Source organism: Muntiacus reevesi, chromosome 8 (genome assembly GCF_963930625.1).
Source record: "Muntiacus reevesi chromosome 8, mMunRee1.1, whole genome shotgun sequence".
Lineage (NCBI taxonomy): Eukaryota > Metazoa > Chordata > Mammalia > Artiodactyla > Cervidae > Muntiacus > Muntiacus reevesi.
The window spans coordinates 38,398,892-38,417,280 of record NC_089256.1 but is presented as its reverse complement, the minus strand read 5'-3'; the positions used below and the strand labels follow the sequence as shown (position 1 = coordinate 38,417,280).

The 18,389-nt window shown below is 38.9% G+C and overlaps 2 protein-coding genes across 13 annotated transcripts in view; both read left to right on the top strand.

Annotated features, from left to right (window-relative positions):
- ZBTB20 (zinc finger and BTB domain containing 20) overlaps positions 1 to 18,389 on the top strand; it is an 858,187-nt gene that overhangs the window by 438,731 nt on the left and 401,067 nt on the right. The gene's annotated exons all lie outside the window — the stretch shown is intronic.
- On the top strand, positions 17,935 to 18,364 carry LOC136173733 (large ribosomal subunit protein P1-like). Its single transcript, XM_065943595.1, has 2 exons — positions 17,935 to 18,085; positions 18,167 to 18,364. The coding sequence occupies exons 1-2, from the start codon at positions 18,020 to 18,022 to the stop codon at positions 18,362 to 18,364; spliced, it is 264 nt and encodes an 87-aa protein (XP_065799667.1). The 5' UTR covers positions 17,935 to 18,019.

Below are 18,389 nucleotides of genomic sequence, written 5' to 3'. Positions count from 1 at the left end.
AGAATCCAGAATGTATCATTAAGATTTGCAAAATGCAGTTTTTTTTCTTGTTTTATGTTTTGCATTAGTTTAATCTGCTTCCCCAGTTGAAAAACAACTTGATAGAGAATTAAAGCCTCAAATCTAGAGTAAAAAGAAATATGGAAAAAGCAAAACCAGTCTGGTAAAATGTAAAAAGTATTGGTTAATAATCAACAGATCTGTGTTCTAGCTCAAGTTCTACCAGCTGTTGGTAAAATGGCCCTAAATAACATCTGTGACTATCAGTCTAGTTATTTATTGATAATGTCTTAAGTTCATTTATGGTATTCTGATTCTATGAAAGAAAAAATATCAGGCATATTTCAAAAATCTCTCTCTAGTAGAAACAGAATTTATAACCATTTTTAACCATTTACAGAGCACCTTATTATTTCAGAAGCACACACATCTTGCTAATTAACCCTCACAGGACTGCTACAAAGTAAATGATTATACTGATGTGTTTAACAGATAAGGAAACCAAGGCTCTAAAAGACTAAGTAATTGTCAAAATCATTTAATATGCAGACAACAGAGGTAGGGTTTAAACATAAATTTTCAGACTATTTTAAAATATTTCAGAATATTTTAAACACAGATTTTCAAGGTTCTTCCCACTCTGCAGTGGTCTCCCTCTGTTCGTCCAGTAGTCTTTTGTTTTGTTTTGTTTTGTTTCTTCTCCTCACTCTTCAGCAAATGTGCTTTTTATTTTCATTTCTAGTCCAGGTTCCCATTATTTTTCTATCTTTCTATTCTACTTTCCCCCGGGGCTTTCTGGGTATATCCATCTTCCTACATATCTGCATTTCTTCTTAAAACATAGCCAAGTGCATAGGGTTTGGGGGTTCTGTATTAAGAGCTTAGGAAGGACAATCCCACACCAAAACAGTTTACTAGTCTAGTGAAATTGTGTTTCAAACAGCTCTTGGAAAATCAATGCTCTGACCACAGTGACCAGTGTTAGCAGTGGAAACTTCATAATATCTCATCATTTGGGCTCATAAGCTTTTAAAGCCAGAGAATGAAAAGAGAAGAACAAGAAGGTAGGAGGGGAAAGTGGGAAATGGGAAGGAGGAGAAGGATGGCACAGAGTACAAGTGCTGCTTAGTGTAGGCCCTGCAGACCAAAAATTATTGTGTTTCTAACACTATTGATTTTTTCAGCAGCTGATATTTCAATCTGGGTGCAGTGTGTCTGTGAGTCTACGCACACTGTCAAGAAGAAATATGATAGTGTCTTAAAAGATTAATAATATCGCTGGTCCTCTGGAGGCCTGTCTTAATTCACTGGCCTGTTCCCTGGCATGTACTGTAATTTATCTAGTCTGATTTGAATAGCAAATGGCAATCGGCTGCCATTAGGGAAATGGGCATCATTCTTATTGATCCAGCATGGGCTGGATTTTATTTAAGGAGAACTGCAAAATGTTATTACCTTCAGGAAGAGAAACCGAAAAGGAAGCTTTTCCCTCATGTATTTTGGAAGTGTTCTACCTTAAAAAGGGGGGAATGGATTGTGGATTTAGGAGAATAGAGGGAGATGACGATCCTATTGTGTGAACAGGGACATGGTACAGACTGTTTCAGCATAATTGTTTACCAGCAGGAAAGAGTGCTCATGATTATGAGAAAGAAGTCATGGGCCTCAGAGGTTAGAACACTGAAGAATTTCTCAGATCCAACCTGTTTCATTGTCCAGCTTTGTGAAAAGCCCCTAGTTGCTTAGAATCCATTTTTCAGTCTGTAAAATGGGCTAGAAAAGTCTATTGGCCATATACAAGGTTTATTGCAGGTGTTTGACATCCTGAGAGTCTTGGATAAAAGGTGATATGGAATAAAACAGAAAAATCAAAGAGATTTTAACATTGAGGGGTGGTTTTTCAATATGTGTTATTGCTGTTCGCTTAGATCTTTTGAAGGGACACGTTATGCACTGAGTGAAGCATGACAAACTAGCCTCATAATTTTCATTAAAATAATGGGCATCTCTGAGCTTAACACTGAATACATTACTTTAATGTCCACCTGTTAGTGGCAAATCTAAACCTGCACTTTTACCTTGTTTTACAGAAGCAAGGAAAGCTGGCAACATTATGGTGGCAAATGTGGGAGACTGTCAGATCCAGGCTTTCTGCCTGCCCCCAGTCCTCTTTGCCATAAGGATAGGGGCTGAATGTGCCATTCCAATCAATGCTTGTTGAAGATGTGCTGTGAAGGAGCACACACAAGCCTAATAACCTCCCTTAGCAGTCCCAGGAAGGGAAAAAGGTTTGACAAAGGTGGCGAGAGGAAGTGCTCATTTCTACTGAAATTCTTCTCCATTCCACCTCGGGTTGTTATGGAAAGAAATGATAATGTGCTACAGGAAATGGCCAAGTATAAAAACAATAAAATAAATTGAAAATGACTTTGTTTTTTTTGAGCGGCAGTAATTGCTATATGTTGTGATGTTTGCATAAGGAATTAGTTAATGTGTAGCAGAATGGCATGTGATACTTTTTATTTGCCTGATGACTATAGTCTCTGAGTGAATGACTTATTAAGGTTAATAAAGAAAAATTTGCTTGTGACTTGTAATGATCCAATTGCTAGAATTTAGCATCCCCTTATGCATTGTTGCCTAAAGGGGAGAAGGAAAAAAAACCCACACACATTAATGGCCGACTGGCTATGATTTTTTATAGTGGTGTGAGAACAAACAATGTCTTCTAAATTGTTGGTCTGTCTATCTTTCTGCCTGCCTGGGCAGGAACGTTATGGCTTTCTTAATTCTCCTGTGTGATTTATCATCCTAAATTCATTGTTTTGCATAACTCTGCTCAAAATGAAGAAATGTCATTATTTTGCAGCGAAAAAGTTGTCATTTGCATAATGCCTGCCATTAATTATTGTGAGACTAATGCAGTTGTTGATATTTTTAGGGCACAGTGGTACAGCCTGCACCTTGTATAATGTCATTCTGAAAACATTGGTAGTTAATAGGTGCCACAACATTGCACAAATGGAAAGGAAGATGATGAAGAAGAAGGGGACACAATGGAACAGGCTGTGATCTTTATTTAGCTTTTTTTTTTCCCCCTGAAATGCTTGGTGAGGAAAGACTATAAAAGGAAGCGCGAATAGAGCAGGGAGCTGTGACATCCAAGAGAACAAAGGGATAGAAAAGCAGAGGTTTTCTATTTAGGCTGAATTAGTTTAACCTGGGTTCTAGCCAGTTAAATGGAGGAAGGCACGTCTCCTCTGTTTTGGCTTACTTCCTTAACCAAAGCTCTGAACAGAATATAGGGTCGGGCCTCCTTAAACCCTCAGTTAGCATAAGGGTTTGCTCTGAAACATGCTCATCTCATGGAAGAATCCTCTATACTGGGCACTTGGTCACAGTTAAGAGCACACACCACAGTTTTATAGAAGAGAGGGGAAGACTATGGCTTTCAGGTTTAGATTCATCAGTCTTCTGTACTTCTTGAAATTTGGCAATCATATCTGGAACTCAAAGATTTTCTCCTTCAAAAACCAGAGGAAATGCTACAGTAGCATATTAGGGTGACATTTTTTTTTCCTTCTGTTCCTTGCAACAGAACAAACTTTTGCATCCAATTCTGTAGGGCAAGAGCCTACCAAAGCTTTCTATTTCACAGGTAAATGAAAGTCAGTTATAAAAATTCTATCAGAGATGAAACTCATTACACTGAGGCTAGGAGGCATAAATATTACAGATGTAGGTAACTGTTGATTTTCTTAGTCATGGGAGCTTAAAAAAAAAGGCTCACATCAAATAGAATTTTTTTCCCTAATTTCACTGTCTCATGGGTATTATAAATTTAGATATTTCTTATTTATCATTAATTAAAAGACACGAAAGAAATGGAGCCTCAAAAGTAAGTCTAGTTGCTAAGACTGACCAGACATATTTAGAAAGAAGATATTTCCCTTCGATATTTAAAATCTGGCATTGTAAACTCTTGGGAAAATGCACTATTTTTCAGACTGTAGACCAGATTCTGATGGCTATTCTGTGCCCAAACACTGAGGATTACTTTTTTGGAGCCTCTTAAAGCCAGATGATGATTGTGAGAAGAACCATAGAATCTGGAGGAGACTGCAAGAGTCTATCTCAGTTTGTCATAATAAATTGCTCAGCAAAATTTGGGCTGAGATAGTTTTTGATATCTCACCTTGGATTATGGAACTTAATCTCCTTGTGTTCAGTTCTGGAATATGTAGAAAACACACATTCTGAGTTAGGAAAATTTTAATTCCCCACAATGACATCACCATCATAAATTACCACATTCGGGACTGTAAAAAACAGATGAGCCCATGCGTCAATCGAGACCAGTCTCCACTGCTGGTTCTCACTTTTCCCTTTCTTTTGAGGAGACAGAAATTGCCCAAACACCCAAAATAATATCTGTTGACTATAAGAAAATCAATACAAGCATACAATTTTAAACATAAGTCAGAAGGTGACCATAGGAGGGAAGTGGAGAGAAAATGAAAAGAGAAGGAATTTGCACTTCATATGGTATACTACAATACTAATTCCTCACACGCCTGTATTTGTAGCCTGGCAATACCTAGTTATCTATCTTATATTCTATAGCTATATAGAAATTCTACATATAGATACCTAAGAAATCTGATAATTTATTTAACAAGCTATATAGAAATCCTACATATAGATACAGATGAAATCTGATGATCTATTTAACAAACTATCTTAGTCACCTTGGCTAGTCCAGAAATTTTCCTATTTTATCCTTGACAGTTGCCCATCCCATGAATCTCCTCAATCTCAGGCAAAGCAAGGCAATTAATACTCTAACCATAATAGATACTCTCAAGACATTTGACTTAATGGTTTTATTCTATATTTCATCTTGTATTTGAAAGGCTTTCATATTTAGTGAAAAAAACAGCTGTTAAGAACCCTTTTTTAAGCATCCATTTGCTAAAGCTTTTTATCTAACTGTAAGAGAGAGTTGAGTAAAGAGGTGTAGATTTTCATGCATTGAGTGTCTAGCACTTTGATCAGCAATATTCTGAAAAGTAGCAGTCTCATAGTAAATAATCAGAATCAGTTCTGCTCCCCTGTGTTCAGGAAATAATTTTAGAGCTCGAGTCTTCCATAGAAACAGGGTAGAATCCATATGTTAGTTGGCAAGGTTTTCATCACCTAACATCTGATAATCATGTTAGACTGGCATTCCTTAATATTCACAGATTCCTGCCAGGACTTCAAACTTCTTCATCCTTTGCTTTGGAAATTTTCTCCTTTTACATCTAGACCCCATGCTAAGAACCGAGGATGCAAGATAGATATGACACGGTCCCTCACAATGAGCTTTTAATCTAATCTACGAAGAGAAAAAAGATTTTGCAAGAATGAGTTTTGCATATCATATGTCTAATTGAGGCAACTTTTTATTCACTGAGATTAGTTAACACTATCACAAAGGCTAGACATAGAGGAATGGCACTTGAAATCCTGTTACTGTATGTTTCATGGATCAGTTTGTTCATTTGTTTAATAAGCATTAATTGGAGCTTTACTGTCTGCTTAGAAATGTTCCGAACTTTTCAGATACAAAGGGGAGTTGTACTTGGTACTTTCACAAATAAAAGGGTGTCTCACTTCCCTCTAGATCAGGAATTCCTCAGGCACAAGATCGGCATGTCAGCATCCATCTCGTGCCAGTCTAAGTCAACAGGGTCAATTGGGCTGGAAAACTATTCCCTTTATAGACTCGGAGGTAGGATTTTTAGTTAACCATCTAATTTGACTTTACTTTTCCCAAGACCAATAATCCTAAGACCTGAACTGTAGCATGTAAGTGGGTGCCCAGATTGGCCTGTGCAGTCAAGTGGAAAGAACAGAGGCCTCTGGGACAGGCTAGAGCAGCCACCACATCAGGCAGAACAAAGGTTTTCTATTTGAAGTTGGTGTGACTGGAATGAGAGTGATCAGTACTGGAACACTCTATCCATTCACTTATTCACTCAGTCACTTATGATCTATCAACCAGCTATAATACTTCAGGTATTATTCTAATACTAATTATGGGAAATTAAACAAAGTCCCCTATAAAATTTGCATTGTATTGAAAGGAGACAGGGGCAATAATAAAGGAAGCAAAAAAAGTATCATTTAAATAATGATAAGATATAGTAAAAACACAAAAAACAATGCAGGGTTCAGTTCAGTTCAGTTTAGTCACTCAGTCATTGAGATCCCATGAACTGCAGAAAGCCAGGCCTCTCTGTCCATCACCAACTCCCAGAGTTTACTCAGACTCTCGTCCATCAAGTCAGTGATGCCATCCAACTATCTCATCCTCTGCCATCCCCTCCTCCTCCTGCCTTCAATCTTTCTCAGCATCAGGGTCTTTTCAAATGAGTCAGTTCTTTGCATCAGGTGGCCAAAGTATTGGAGTTTCAGCTTCAAAATCAGTCCTTCCAATGAATATTCAGTACTTATTTCCTTTAGGATGGACTGGTTGGATCTCCTTGCAGTCCGAGGGACTCTCAAGAGTCTTCTCCAAACCACAGCTCAAAACTATCAATTCTTTGGCGCTCAGCTTTCTTTATAGTCCAACTCTCACATCCATACATGACCACTGGAAAAACCATAGCCTTGAGTAGACGGACCTTTGTTGGCAAAGTAATGTGTCTGCTTTTTAATATGCTGTCTAGGTTGATCATAACTTTCCTTTCAAGGACTAAGCATCTTCTAATTTCATGGCTGCAGTCACCATCTGCAGTGACTTAGGAGCCCAGAAAAATAAAGTCAGCCACTGTCTCCCCATCTATTTGTCACGAAGTGATGGGGCCAGATGCCATGATCTTAGTTTTCTGAATGTTGAGCTTAAAGCCAACATTTTCACTCTCCTCTTTCACTTTCATCAAGAGGCTCTTTAGTTCTTCTTTACTTTCTGCCATAAGGGTGATGTCATCTGCGTATCTGAGGTTATTGATATTTTTTTCGGCAATCTTGATTCCAGCTTGTGCTTCTTCCAGCCCAGTGTTTCTCATGATGTACTCTGCATATAAGTTAAATAAGCAGGGTGACAATATACAGCCTTGACATACTCCTTTCCCTGTTTGGAACCAGTCTGTTGTTCCATGTCCAGTTCTAACTGTTGCTTCCTGACCTACATACAGATTTCTCAACAGGCAGGTGAGGTGGTCTGGTATTCCCATCTCTTTCAAAATTTTCCACAGTTTATTGTGATCCACACAGTCAAAGACTTTGGCATAGTCAATAAAGCAGAAATAGATGTTTTTCTGGAACTCCCTTGCTTTTTTGATGATCCAATAGATGTTGGCAATTTGATCTCTGGTTCCTCTGCCTTTTCTAAAACCAGCTTGAACATCTGGAAGTTCATGGCTCATGTATTGCTGAAACCTGGCTTGGAGAATTTTGAGCATTACTTTACTAGCGTGTGAGATGAGTGGAATTGTGCAGTAGTTTGAGCATTCTTTGGCATTGCCTTTCCTGGGGATTGGAATGAAAACTGACCTTTTCCAGTCCTGTGGCCACTGCTGAGGTTTCCAAAGTTGCTGGCATATTGAGGCAGCACTTTCACAGCATCATCTTTTAGGATCTGAAATAGCTCAACTGGAGTTCCATCACATCCACTAGCTTTGTTTGTAATGATGCTTTCTAAGGCCCACTTGACTTCACATTCCAGGATGTCTCGCTCTAGGTGAATGATCACACCACCATGATCACCTGGGCTGTGAAGATCTTTTTTGTATAGTTCTTCTGTATATTCTTGCCACCTCTTTTTATTATCTTCTGCTTTTGTAAGGTCCATACCATTTCTGTCCTTTATTGAGCCCATCTTTGCATGAAATGTTCCCTTAGTATCTCTAATTTTCTTTAAGAGATCTCTAGTTTTTCCCATTCTATTGTTTTCCTCTATTTCTTTGCATTGATCACTGAGGAAGGCTTTCTTTTCTTTGCTTGCTATTCTTTGGAACTCTGCATTCAAATGGGTATAAAACAGGGATAAGTAATGGAGAAACTGTTGTTTGAAATAAGGGTGATAGGGAATGTCTCACTGAGCAGGAGATATTTGAGCAAAGATATCAATAAAGAGAGGGAGCTAAGTCTGAGGTTGGAGAAAGACATGGCAACCCACTCTGTTATTCTTGATTGGAGAATCCAATGGACCGAAGAACCTAGCTGGGTACACGTCTATGGGTCTCAAAGAGTTGGACAGGACTTTGCAATTAACTGTTTCACTTTTACAAGTATGAGGTGATCAGAAGGAAGAGGAATTTAGGCAGAGGGGATAGATGTTGTGAAGTAAGAACAGCTTTTAAATATTCCAGAAAGATCATGGTAAAGACTGATGGGAAACCATAAGACAGCTTTTTTTTAAAGGGCATATCATCTCATTTATAGATTAAAGAGTCTCTGGCTACTTTGTGGAGAATACACCTAAGGGGTCAAGGGTGGAGCAGGAAGACTAGTTAGGACTTACTGTGGTAGCCGAGTATGAGATGGACCATGGCAGTGGAGAGGAGGAAAAGTGATTCACTTGTGAATAATTTAGCTGTAATTTGAAGGCAGTTGCAGAAAGATTTGATGTGGTGTAGAATAAAAAGAAATACATCAGGTGTGATGAGTCACAGGTATTTGGCCTGAGCAACCAGATGAACGGCAGGGTCAGTAACTCCAGAATTGGGGTACTGTAGGGATGTAGAGGACAGGGCAAATTTAGGGGCAGAGATAATTATGAATTCATGTGGGGATATGTTGACCTTGAGATTCTTATCCAAGTGAAGAAACTGAGAGGGCAGTTAGATATGTAACTCAGGAGCTCAGAGCGGGGATTAGAGCTGAAGATGCAAACTGGTTTTTTTGTATTTTTTTTTTTTACTTCTACATAAGTATTTTCTTTAGAGTGTAAGCCTATGGAGTGTAAGGAATGGACTCTGAGCAGTTTCTGGAGGTAGATGTGCACACCCTGTATTATTTGATGATGAATATACAGGTGCTACTTTCATTCATTTGTCTGTCTTTGGAAAGTATGGGACGTGTATAGTAAAGACGTACCAACAAAGCCATATGAACAGTTACTGAGGACACATATGGTTTACAATCTCACTAGAATATAAGACAAACATAACTAATTGTTTCCATAATAATGCAAAGCAGAGGGGCAAACACATTTCCTGTAGTTTATTAATGTGAGTGGGATTAGCGTGAGTTAGAAGAAGACAGGTAAAACTGGAACCTAATTTTGGAACTGAGGAAGACTTAGGCAGGAAGGAGCAGGCAGGGCTTTCCAGATAGGGAGAAGTCAGGAGTGTCACTTCTGGAAATTCTGATTCCATAGGTTTTGGAAGGGCCCTACCATTTGTTTTGTTTATTTGTTTGTTTTTCTCCTCACATGGGGAACTTCTTCCAGGGCATACCTCTTCCCTAAAACTATGATTATTTACTGCAATTAATAGGGGTTTCCTTGATGGTTCAGTGGGTGAAGAATCCGCCTGCAATGCAGGAGACACAGTTTGATGCCTGGGTCAGGAAGATCCTCTGGAGGAGGGCATGGCAACCCACTCCAGTCTTCTTGCCTGGAAAACCCCATGGACAGTGGAGCCTGGCGGGCTGCAGTCCCTAGGGTTTCAAAGAGTAGGACACACCTGAGCAACTGGCACTTTCTCGAGAGTTAAGAGTCCTGCTGAGCTCCTAGGTAGAGTTGTCTCCAGTTATGTGGGTGCGTGTGCTGACTTTTCTTGTTTTAGAAGATTTATTACCCTACCTTCACAGAACTTGAGGTCTGTAACTTTGTCTCTCTTGTTTGTGCTATAGGCATAAGTTGTGGCTTTGTTTTCTCTCTTTTTGATCTACATTACTTTTGGAAGATGTTTGTAGGGTTCAGATTCCTTTGCTGCCATTATCCAGAGCCTACAAATTGATTTCAAGTGTAACTCCCTATCTTTGTAAGTGGTTGCTATGCTATTCCATATCATGGACCTAAATTTATAATCCTACAGACCCGACATACAAACTTGTGATGCTCCACTTCAGCTATGTGAAATTACCATGGTGAAATCAGAAACTCGGGGTTCAGGAGAGTCTGTGTTTTAGATTCTAATGTAGCCTCTAAGTTTGGCTGTCACATGTTATTGTTTTATTACTGTTATTATTTTATTTAAACGAATAGACACACAGTTTGTTCAAGTGGGGAGGATATGTTTTTGAGGTGGCACAATAAAGAAATTCTAAGGATAGGTTCTGGAGAGGTCATTCCAGATCCAGGATTGCTCCAGGAACCTTTGTGCCAGGAGTTCATGAAACTTTACGATACTAGACTAAATATCATGGCTTGGCTTTTCTCCACATTTCTGCCTAGTGCTCTTTTAGTATTAATAGACTGTACATCCTTTTCCTGCTTTTTATAACTTGGAACCACCTGTGGCCTGTTATGGTTCCTTCATTTTCTTCCTACTTTATGGTCCCTTGCACAATCACCTGGTGCCTGAGTGTGGGTGTGCAGGTGAATATTAATCTTTTACAAGGAGCAGCCAGTATGAGAAGTACAGTGATTTTTACATCAAATACCACATAGGGAATTAGACTGCATTGAATTAAGCTCCTCCTTATTTGACCACAGCTATGATGATTTTTTTCTGAATGGTTGACTCTATGTTTTATTTATTCTCTATAGCAGTGGCCCCCAACTTTTTTGGTAGCAGGGACAAGTTTCATGGAAAACAATTTTTCCATGGACTGGTGCGGTGGGGGGAGGAGTGATTTCAAGATGATTCTCATTAGGTGTGAGCAATCTAGATTCCTCACATGCACAGTTCACAGTAGGGTTCACAGGCCTATGAGAATCTAATGATACCATTCGTTTGACAGGAAGCAGAGCTCAGGTGGTAATGCAAGCAATGGGGAGTGGCTATAAATACAGGTGAAGCTTCACTGGCTTGCCTGCAGCTCACCTGCTGTGCAGCCCAGTTCCTAACAGGCCACAGACCTTGTCATAGTTCATGGCCTGGGAGTTGGGGGCCTATACTCTATAGGATCAGCATCTTATTAAACAATATAGCACTGGTGAAATAAATGAAAGAGTTTGGAAATCCTGAAGGGCATTACATATTAAGCTGTGGGCCTAAATAATATAATCTTAATGATATTAATTGCTATTATAAAGCCTGAACTGAAAGCAAAATTTAGGACTTTATGATAAATATGTACAGAAGCTGTGTTCTAATTTTTAAGAGTAACTCACACGTCATTGGAGTGTTCTTAAGGAGACACCCAAGACAATCTTAGGGTTATCGAAGATTTTGATTTAAGAAATAAAGGATCTATTGTAACTACATAGTCTTAGACACTGAAAAGTTTCGAAAGCAATATGTACTATCTCTAAAAAATAGAGAGAAATCTACTAGGGACAAAAATGCCTATAGAAAATAACTTTATAGAACTTTAGGGAAGGAAGGTTAGTGTAGATTAATATTTTAAGTAATATTTTGCTGTAATGTTAATCATGAAAAAGTTCAAAATAAATAAAAATTATTTAAAATTCCTCTGTCCAGAAACAATGAATTTTAGTGTTTAAGTATATATTTTCCAATCTTCCCATTATGTGTGTACACATCTACCACTTAAACAATTTTTAACATAAGAGTAGTTACTTATACACTAGACCTTTTCATATTATTGGTTAATATGCATTTTTCATTTATTCTGTTCCTAATATTACTTTTAATAGCTGTATAGCATTCCACTATATGAGCTGCCCAGGTGGCTCAGAGGTAAAAAATCTGCCTGTAATGCAGGAGACATGGGTTTGATCCCTGAGTCAGGAAGGTTCCCTGGAGGAGGACATGGCAACCCACTCCAGTATTCTTGCCTGGAGAATCACATGGACAGAGGAGCTTGGCAGGCTATAGTCCATAGGTTCGCAGAATCAGACATGAAGTGACTGAGCACACACATTCCACTATATGGATGAACTATCATTTATTTCATCAGACAAGGTTTTCAGTTTTTCACAGTTGTAAGTAAACCATGAGAAGCACTTGCTTCTTAATCTTTGTGCAGATCTTTATTTCCTTTAGATAAATTCTTAGATGTGAAATTTCTGGATCAAATAGCATATATATCTTTTAAAGTTTTATATACATATTGCTAAGACACTCTCCCAAGAGTTGTGCCAATTTTATTCTGTCTGTGGTAACGTCTTAAAGTTTCCTTCCAAAAGAAACTTGATTTAAAGTGGTACCAATCACTCTTCTCTGAGTCCTATCTGGTCCACCAGTTATAGCAGACTCCACTTAACTCTTACCTTAAGGTTATACAAAAAGCTTTTTTAGATCATTTATGCTGTAAGTGAGACAGATGAAAGAATATAATTTGACAGTGGAATTAGAATGTATTCCTATCTTAGGCCTGCTCTATAAAAGTGTTCTGCTTACCCTGGACAAAAGAAAAAAAGAGACAAAGAAAAAGAAAGAAACAACAAAAAAATCCACCTCTTTATTTGGACTGATTGAGCAGTCCCAATGTGCTAGCACTGAGCTGAACATGCAGGAGACGTGAGTCCTGCCCTCTGAGATCATACAACTCCATGTACCATTATTCATAAGGCATTATGTGAATCGTGGGCTTCTAGGACAATGCCCTTTTGTTTAAGTGCTTGAACCATATGATATGAACAGACTACAGGAGACCCCGATTCAATTCCTGGGTCAGGAAGTTCCCCTGGAGAAGAGATAGGCTACCCACTCCAGTATTCTTGGGCTTCCCTGGTGGCTCAGATGATAAAAAAAAAACTACCTGCAATGTAGAAGACCTGGGTTCGATCTCTGGGTTGGGAAGATCCCCTGGAGGAGGGCATGGCAACCCACTCCAGTATTCTTGCCTGGAGAATCTCCATGGACAGAGGATCCTGGCAGGCTGTGGTCCGTCGGGTTGCAAAGAGTCGAACACGACTGGGTGAGATGGATACAGGACACAGGGTATTGCTTGACTGAGAATTAAAATGAGAGTCTGTAGTGCACTGCTTGGGCCAGAAAGGCTTTCCCATGGTTACCCAATTAGCTGAAAGTGGCCTGAGTTAGAGGGACAGTTGTAACACTGACATAAAAATTCCAAATAATCCTTCTGAATAGATATGCACACATGTAGAAAATGCATAATAAATGACATATAGTGAAAATGTAAACAAGCCATTTAATAACATTTTAATGCTTGATTCTGATCTCTTAATTAAAATGTGCGTAAAAGAAAACAATGGTGGAACATCTGTGTGTGTTATTGGGATGGCAGGATTTATGCTGCACCCTGGGCTTTTTTGTTCATGTCTCAGTGTGCATGAACACGGGAGAGTTTCCTCTGGGAGGCACAGATTTACCCATTTGAGCCCCACAGAGTCTGTGTTCCCACCCACCTCCTCTTGGCTGTGGCTGTCTCCCCTTTCCTTTCCTCTTACATTCAATACTGTATGGCTCATTCTCTGCTTAAATTAAACTTCTCTCATCATTTGATCTGAAAGCCACTCTTCACCCCACCCCTATAACCTGAAACCCTGACCTAACCCTGACTCAGCCCTGTTATCTCAGCAGCTGTACACAGCATTACCTAATGTTTTTGGCCTCGGTGAATAATCTCTAAGAGCCTTGGGGAAAGCATGGCCCTTTGTATCTGTGACCTTGCAGCAGTTATTACTCAGCTGGACACTATGGGGTTTAGATGTTAGAGAGAGAAATTCTACTCACTCCTGCTGGTGAATTTTTTTTATTACAATTCATTTGGGGGATGTATCCTGGAGCTTCGTTTTGCACAATCCTTAAATGAGAGTACCAGCAATCACAAAAGTCGAGGGTTATTAAGTACTTTAAGATCTTCCAATGAAAATGTTACTCCTTGAAATGATTTTTTTCTGTCATTACTTGGAACATACCTGATCACCAGAAAGTTTATCTTTGATTAAATGAACATAAAAAGTACTCCAGAAGAATCCTGTATCAGATCTACAATAGAAAGTCACAGCCAAAAGGTCTTCTTAAACATACAATAATTAATATTTAATGGGTCTTTATGAGTAGGACATTGCACTGGACTATCTCTAATCCTCATAATGTTCCTGCAAAATAGGTAGTTTTATTCTTCATTCCACAGGTGATGAAACAGATTCAGAGTTGTTTAAGTGATGTGCCTATATTTATATTGCTAGCATGCAGAAGACCTGGGATTCAGTCTCAAGTCAGTCTCTGTTTCAAGGCCATAATCTTTCTACAAAATCATACTCCATCATACGACAGCTCCCATTTGCTATACACCCATACTGAGATGCTGTTCTGAAAGAGTTAACTAGAATATACCCTGTTTGTGACAAATGTCTGAAACTTGTCTTTATAACTTGGATGTAATTCACAAATAAAGAGTAATTATCAATATGTCACAGATGAAGAGCTGCACGTATGGATCGGTGTAATTTCTGTTCCCTTGGCTTATGGATGCAGTATGCCCCAGGGAGTTTCACAGATCCACATGGCATCTCCTCGTACTGGGTTCTGTGTGAACAGAACAAAGTGTAAAGCTCCTATGTATTGGGATAGCTCATGACTGGTTACTAACTGAGGAAATGTGTGTAAAATTACCTTACCATATGTAGACATAGTTCCTTTTCTGAATTTGTTCTGCACCATTCAGTGTAGGCAAAATACCAAGTATTGGTACTAGCTCTGTATTTCTTTTTTACTTATTTATTTATTTTTAATTGTGGGATAATTGCTTTACAATATTTGTGTTGTTTTCTGCCATACAGCAGCGCGAATCAGTCATAGGTATACTATGATCCCTCCCTCCTGAGCCTCCCTCCCACCTCTCGCCCCACCCCACCCATCTAGTTTGTCCCAGAACACTGGTTTGATCTCCCTGAGTAGGCATACAGCAATTCCCACTGGGTAACTATTTTATGTGTGGTAATATATATATTTCCATACTACTCTCTCCTTTCGTCCCACCCTCTCGTCCCCAACTCCTGTGTCCAAAAAATCTGTTCTCTTATGTCTACATCTCCATTGCTACCCTGTAAATGGGTTCATCAGTACCATCTTGTGGTACATATATACAGTGAAATATTACTCAGCTATAGAAAGGAATGCATTTGAGTTGGTTCTAATGAGGTGAATGAAACTAGAGTCGATTATACAAAGTGAAGTAAGTCGGAAAGAGAAAAGCAAATATCGTATATTAACACATATACATAGAATCTAGTTCTGTACATCTTGATGGGTGTTTGTTTTAGAAGCAATGCCCCAGGAGAGGAGAAAGAGACGAGGGTGGCTTTCTTCCTTTTGCTATCTTCCCTTTGCTTTCTTCTGCCTCTGTTTCCCATCTGATCTCCTTCATCAGTTTGCTATAATCCTTTGGTGAAAATGACATCATTCATAGACTAGAAGTTATTAAGACTTTAAATCACATGAGACTACCCATGGGATAATTTTTCGATCTGCTTTTTGTATGTTTCAGCTAGCATTAGTGGATATGTGCTGCATACTGGAGACATGTAACTTATACCTATTCCATTCTTCTTTACTGTTTTCTTAGTCTGAGAGAATCTCTGCTTTAGGCTTGTTATGTGTCTGAGACAGGCCAGTTATTAGGTTTGTATGATGGTTAGACTGTGGGGAGGAGAGGAAGTTCATAGGATATTGAGGTGTGTATTAAGATAAGCATTCTTATATAGTGGAGAAAATATGGGCCTCAGAGTATCACAGGAGCTCAGCTCTTTTTCTTATGAGCTGCGTCACTTTGAATGAGTTATTTAACCCACCAAGCCTCAGTTGTTTTTTTTTTTTTTATCTGTAAGATGAACATGAATAATAATACCCACTTTATAGAGATATTGTGCAGATTAAATGAAATAGCACATTTGGTACAGTGGTACAGTGCCTGACCCTCAGTGAATGTTGGTTGCTTAGATTTTATGCAGCAAGGAAAAGGGAAACTAGAAAAGAGTGGAAATTAGAAGATGATATTGGGTTTGATCAAAATGTTTTCATTGTTTCCATTCAGAATAATAAAAGAGTGTCTAGAAGACAGAGACCCCAGTTCTGTTTCCAGCTCTGCCACTAAAAAGCTGTAAAATCTTTGCTCTTAGCCTCGCAGTGTCTGTTTCCTCATCTTAAAACTGAATAAATCAGAACGAATGCTCTCTACTTAGTTATATAGTTTTTCCTTCTGAAGACTTTTCTTCTTCCCAGAGTTGAACATAGCTGTCACTCAGAGTGTGTAAAGCCTCAGAGGCCAAGAGCCAAGTATTGAGACAGGCCTGTTGTTGAGGTATCCTTCTCGCCGTGCAACTCTGTTTACATGTACATTTATGTTCTTTGTGTATTTGTCATGTGTCTGAGTATTTATGCACCTGCATGCTTGTTGAAATAAGCACACTAGCATACATTCATACATTTTTGTGGGTATGTGTGTTTATATATAACCTATATATATATATATATACAGTATGTGTGTATATATATAAATATATGTCTGTGTGTATGAGAAACAGATGCACTGTAGGCAGATAAAGCAGATAAATATAGATCTAAATAGAAGCAAAGTATATAAATATAGACCTTATATAGAGTGAATGCAAGCAGATCAGCACCATTTCATTATTGCTGGAAGTCTCTGTAATAAAAGAGGTGAAAATCAGTAACTGACATTGAAATTATCCATTGAATGACACTGTCAGATCGGAAGGCATGGTGTAAGGTAAGAAAATAACCTTTCTTTCAACTTTGAGGAGCAATTAGCAGGAAGATTTGTTACTTTTAATTATTTGATTTATGAAAGTTTTTAGATGCTATGTAATGTGGTGTTTTTAAAAGTACAGATATATCATCACCCTTCCTAAAAATACTACCAGACAACAAAAAAATAATGCATAAGAAAAGAACACCTGTTCCAATCCTCAGAAAGGACTTGACAAAGGTGACAAGATTCCTCTTTGCAGGCTGTGATTGGCAGCTCTTTCCCGTTTCAAGGTATGGACAGATGAGTTAGTTTCATTCTATGTTATTTTTCACAAGCCCCCTGAAGTCTTTAAGGAAACTCACCTAAAAGAGATATTTTGAAGCATAAGGCCATAGTCACCATTGTTAAGTTATTTTCGTGGGACTGCGTGTGATTGTGTTTAGTGAGTATGTTGTGTGAGTAAAACTGGGCTTCCATCTGTTACTTTCATGTCACTGTTTGCACCAGTCAAAATAACTGGTTGCGAGTTTTGCTTTATTTTGTTTTGTTTTAGTGGGGAGGGTACTGTGAGTTATTTTGAGTAGGTTCGAGTTAACTGGGTAATTTTCTTTAATGTTGAAAGTTACATCTTGATCATGAGTTTAAATACCATATGAAAATAAAGAGTGCCTCCTCTTTCTCATAAATCTCACCTATTTCCACAACAGATCATGTGAATTTTTCAGCATTATTATAAGAATATCCAGAGAACTTCAATTTTGAAGAAAGTCCCTGAAATTATGCAGATGCAAATCCTGCTTTTGCCTCACACCACAGAACTGTCAAAGTCCTTGTCATCACTTTTCCTGTTGATCATTTTACTATTGCTTTTTCTTATAAAGGAAGGAAATGGGAGCCTAGGAGGTGATCTAGTTCTCTCCTCTTTTGTTGCTTCTTTGAAGCCAGAAGCCACTGTTTCTTCCTCTTTGCTCTCAAACACATTCAGACTTGAGCAAGAAGAGGAGGGAAGGACAAAGCAAGGACTCATTAAAACTTGAGAAATAAATTAGCGCTGCCTAAGAACTGTTCATTCTTACTTTCAGACCTGTTTTGCTGCTGTTACTTTAACTTCCTTACCAAATTTTGACTTTAAAAATTTATTAAGTCTTTCCTCCGCTGCCACTAAGGTGCTCGGTTCTTCCAAGGAAGCTTAGGCCATTTTGGGGTGAGGCCCTTACTTCATCCGGTGACTAGCACCGCACCCAGCATCCCCTACCTAGCACTCACCCGCACCATGGCCTCTGTCTCGGAGCTCGCTTGCATCTATTCTGCCCTCATTCTGCACGATGATGAGGTGACGGTCATGGAGGATAAGATCAATACCCTCATTAAAGCAGCCGGTGTAAATGTTGAGCCTTTATGGCCAGGTTTGTTTGCAAAGGGTTTGACCAATGTCAACATCGGGAGCCTCATCTGCTGTGTGGGGGCTGGTGGACCTGCCCCAGCAGCTGGTGCTGCACCAGCAGGAGGTCCTGCCCCGTCCACCATTGCTGCCCCAGCTGAGGAGGAGAAAGTAAAAGCAAAGAAAGAAGAATCCGAAGAGTCTGATGATGACATGGACTTTGATCTTTTTGACTAAACCTCTTTAGTAAGACATTCAATAA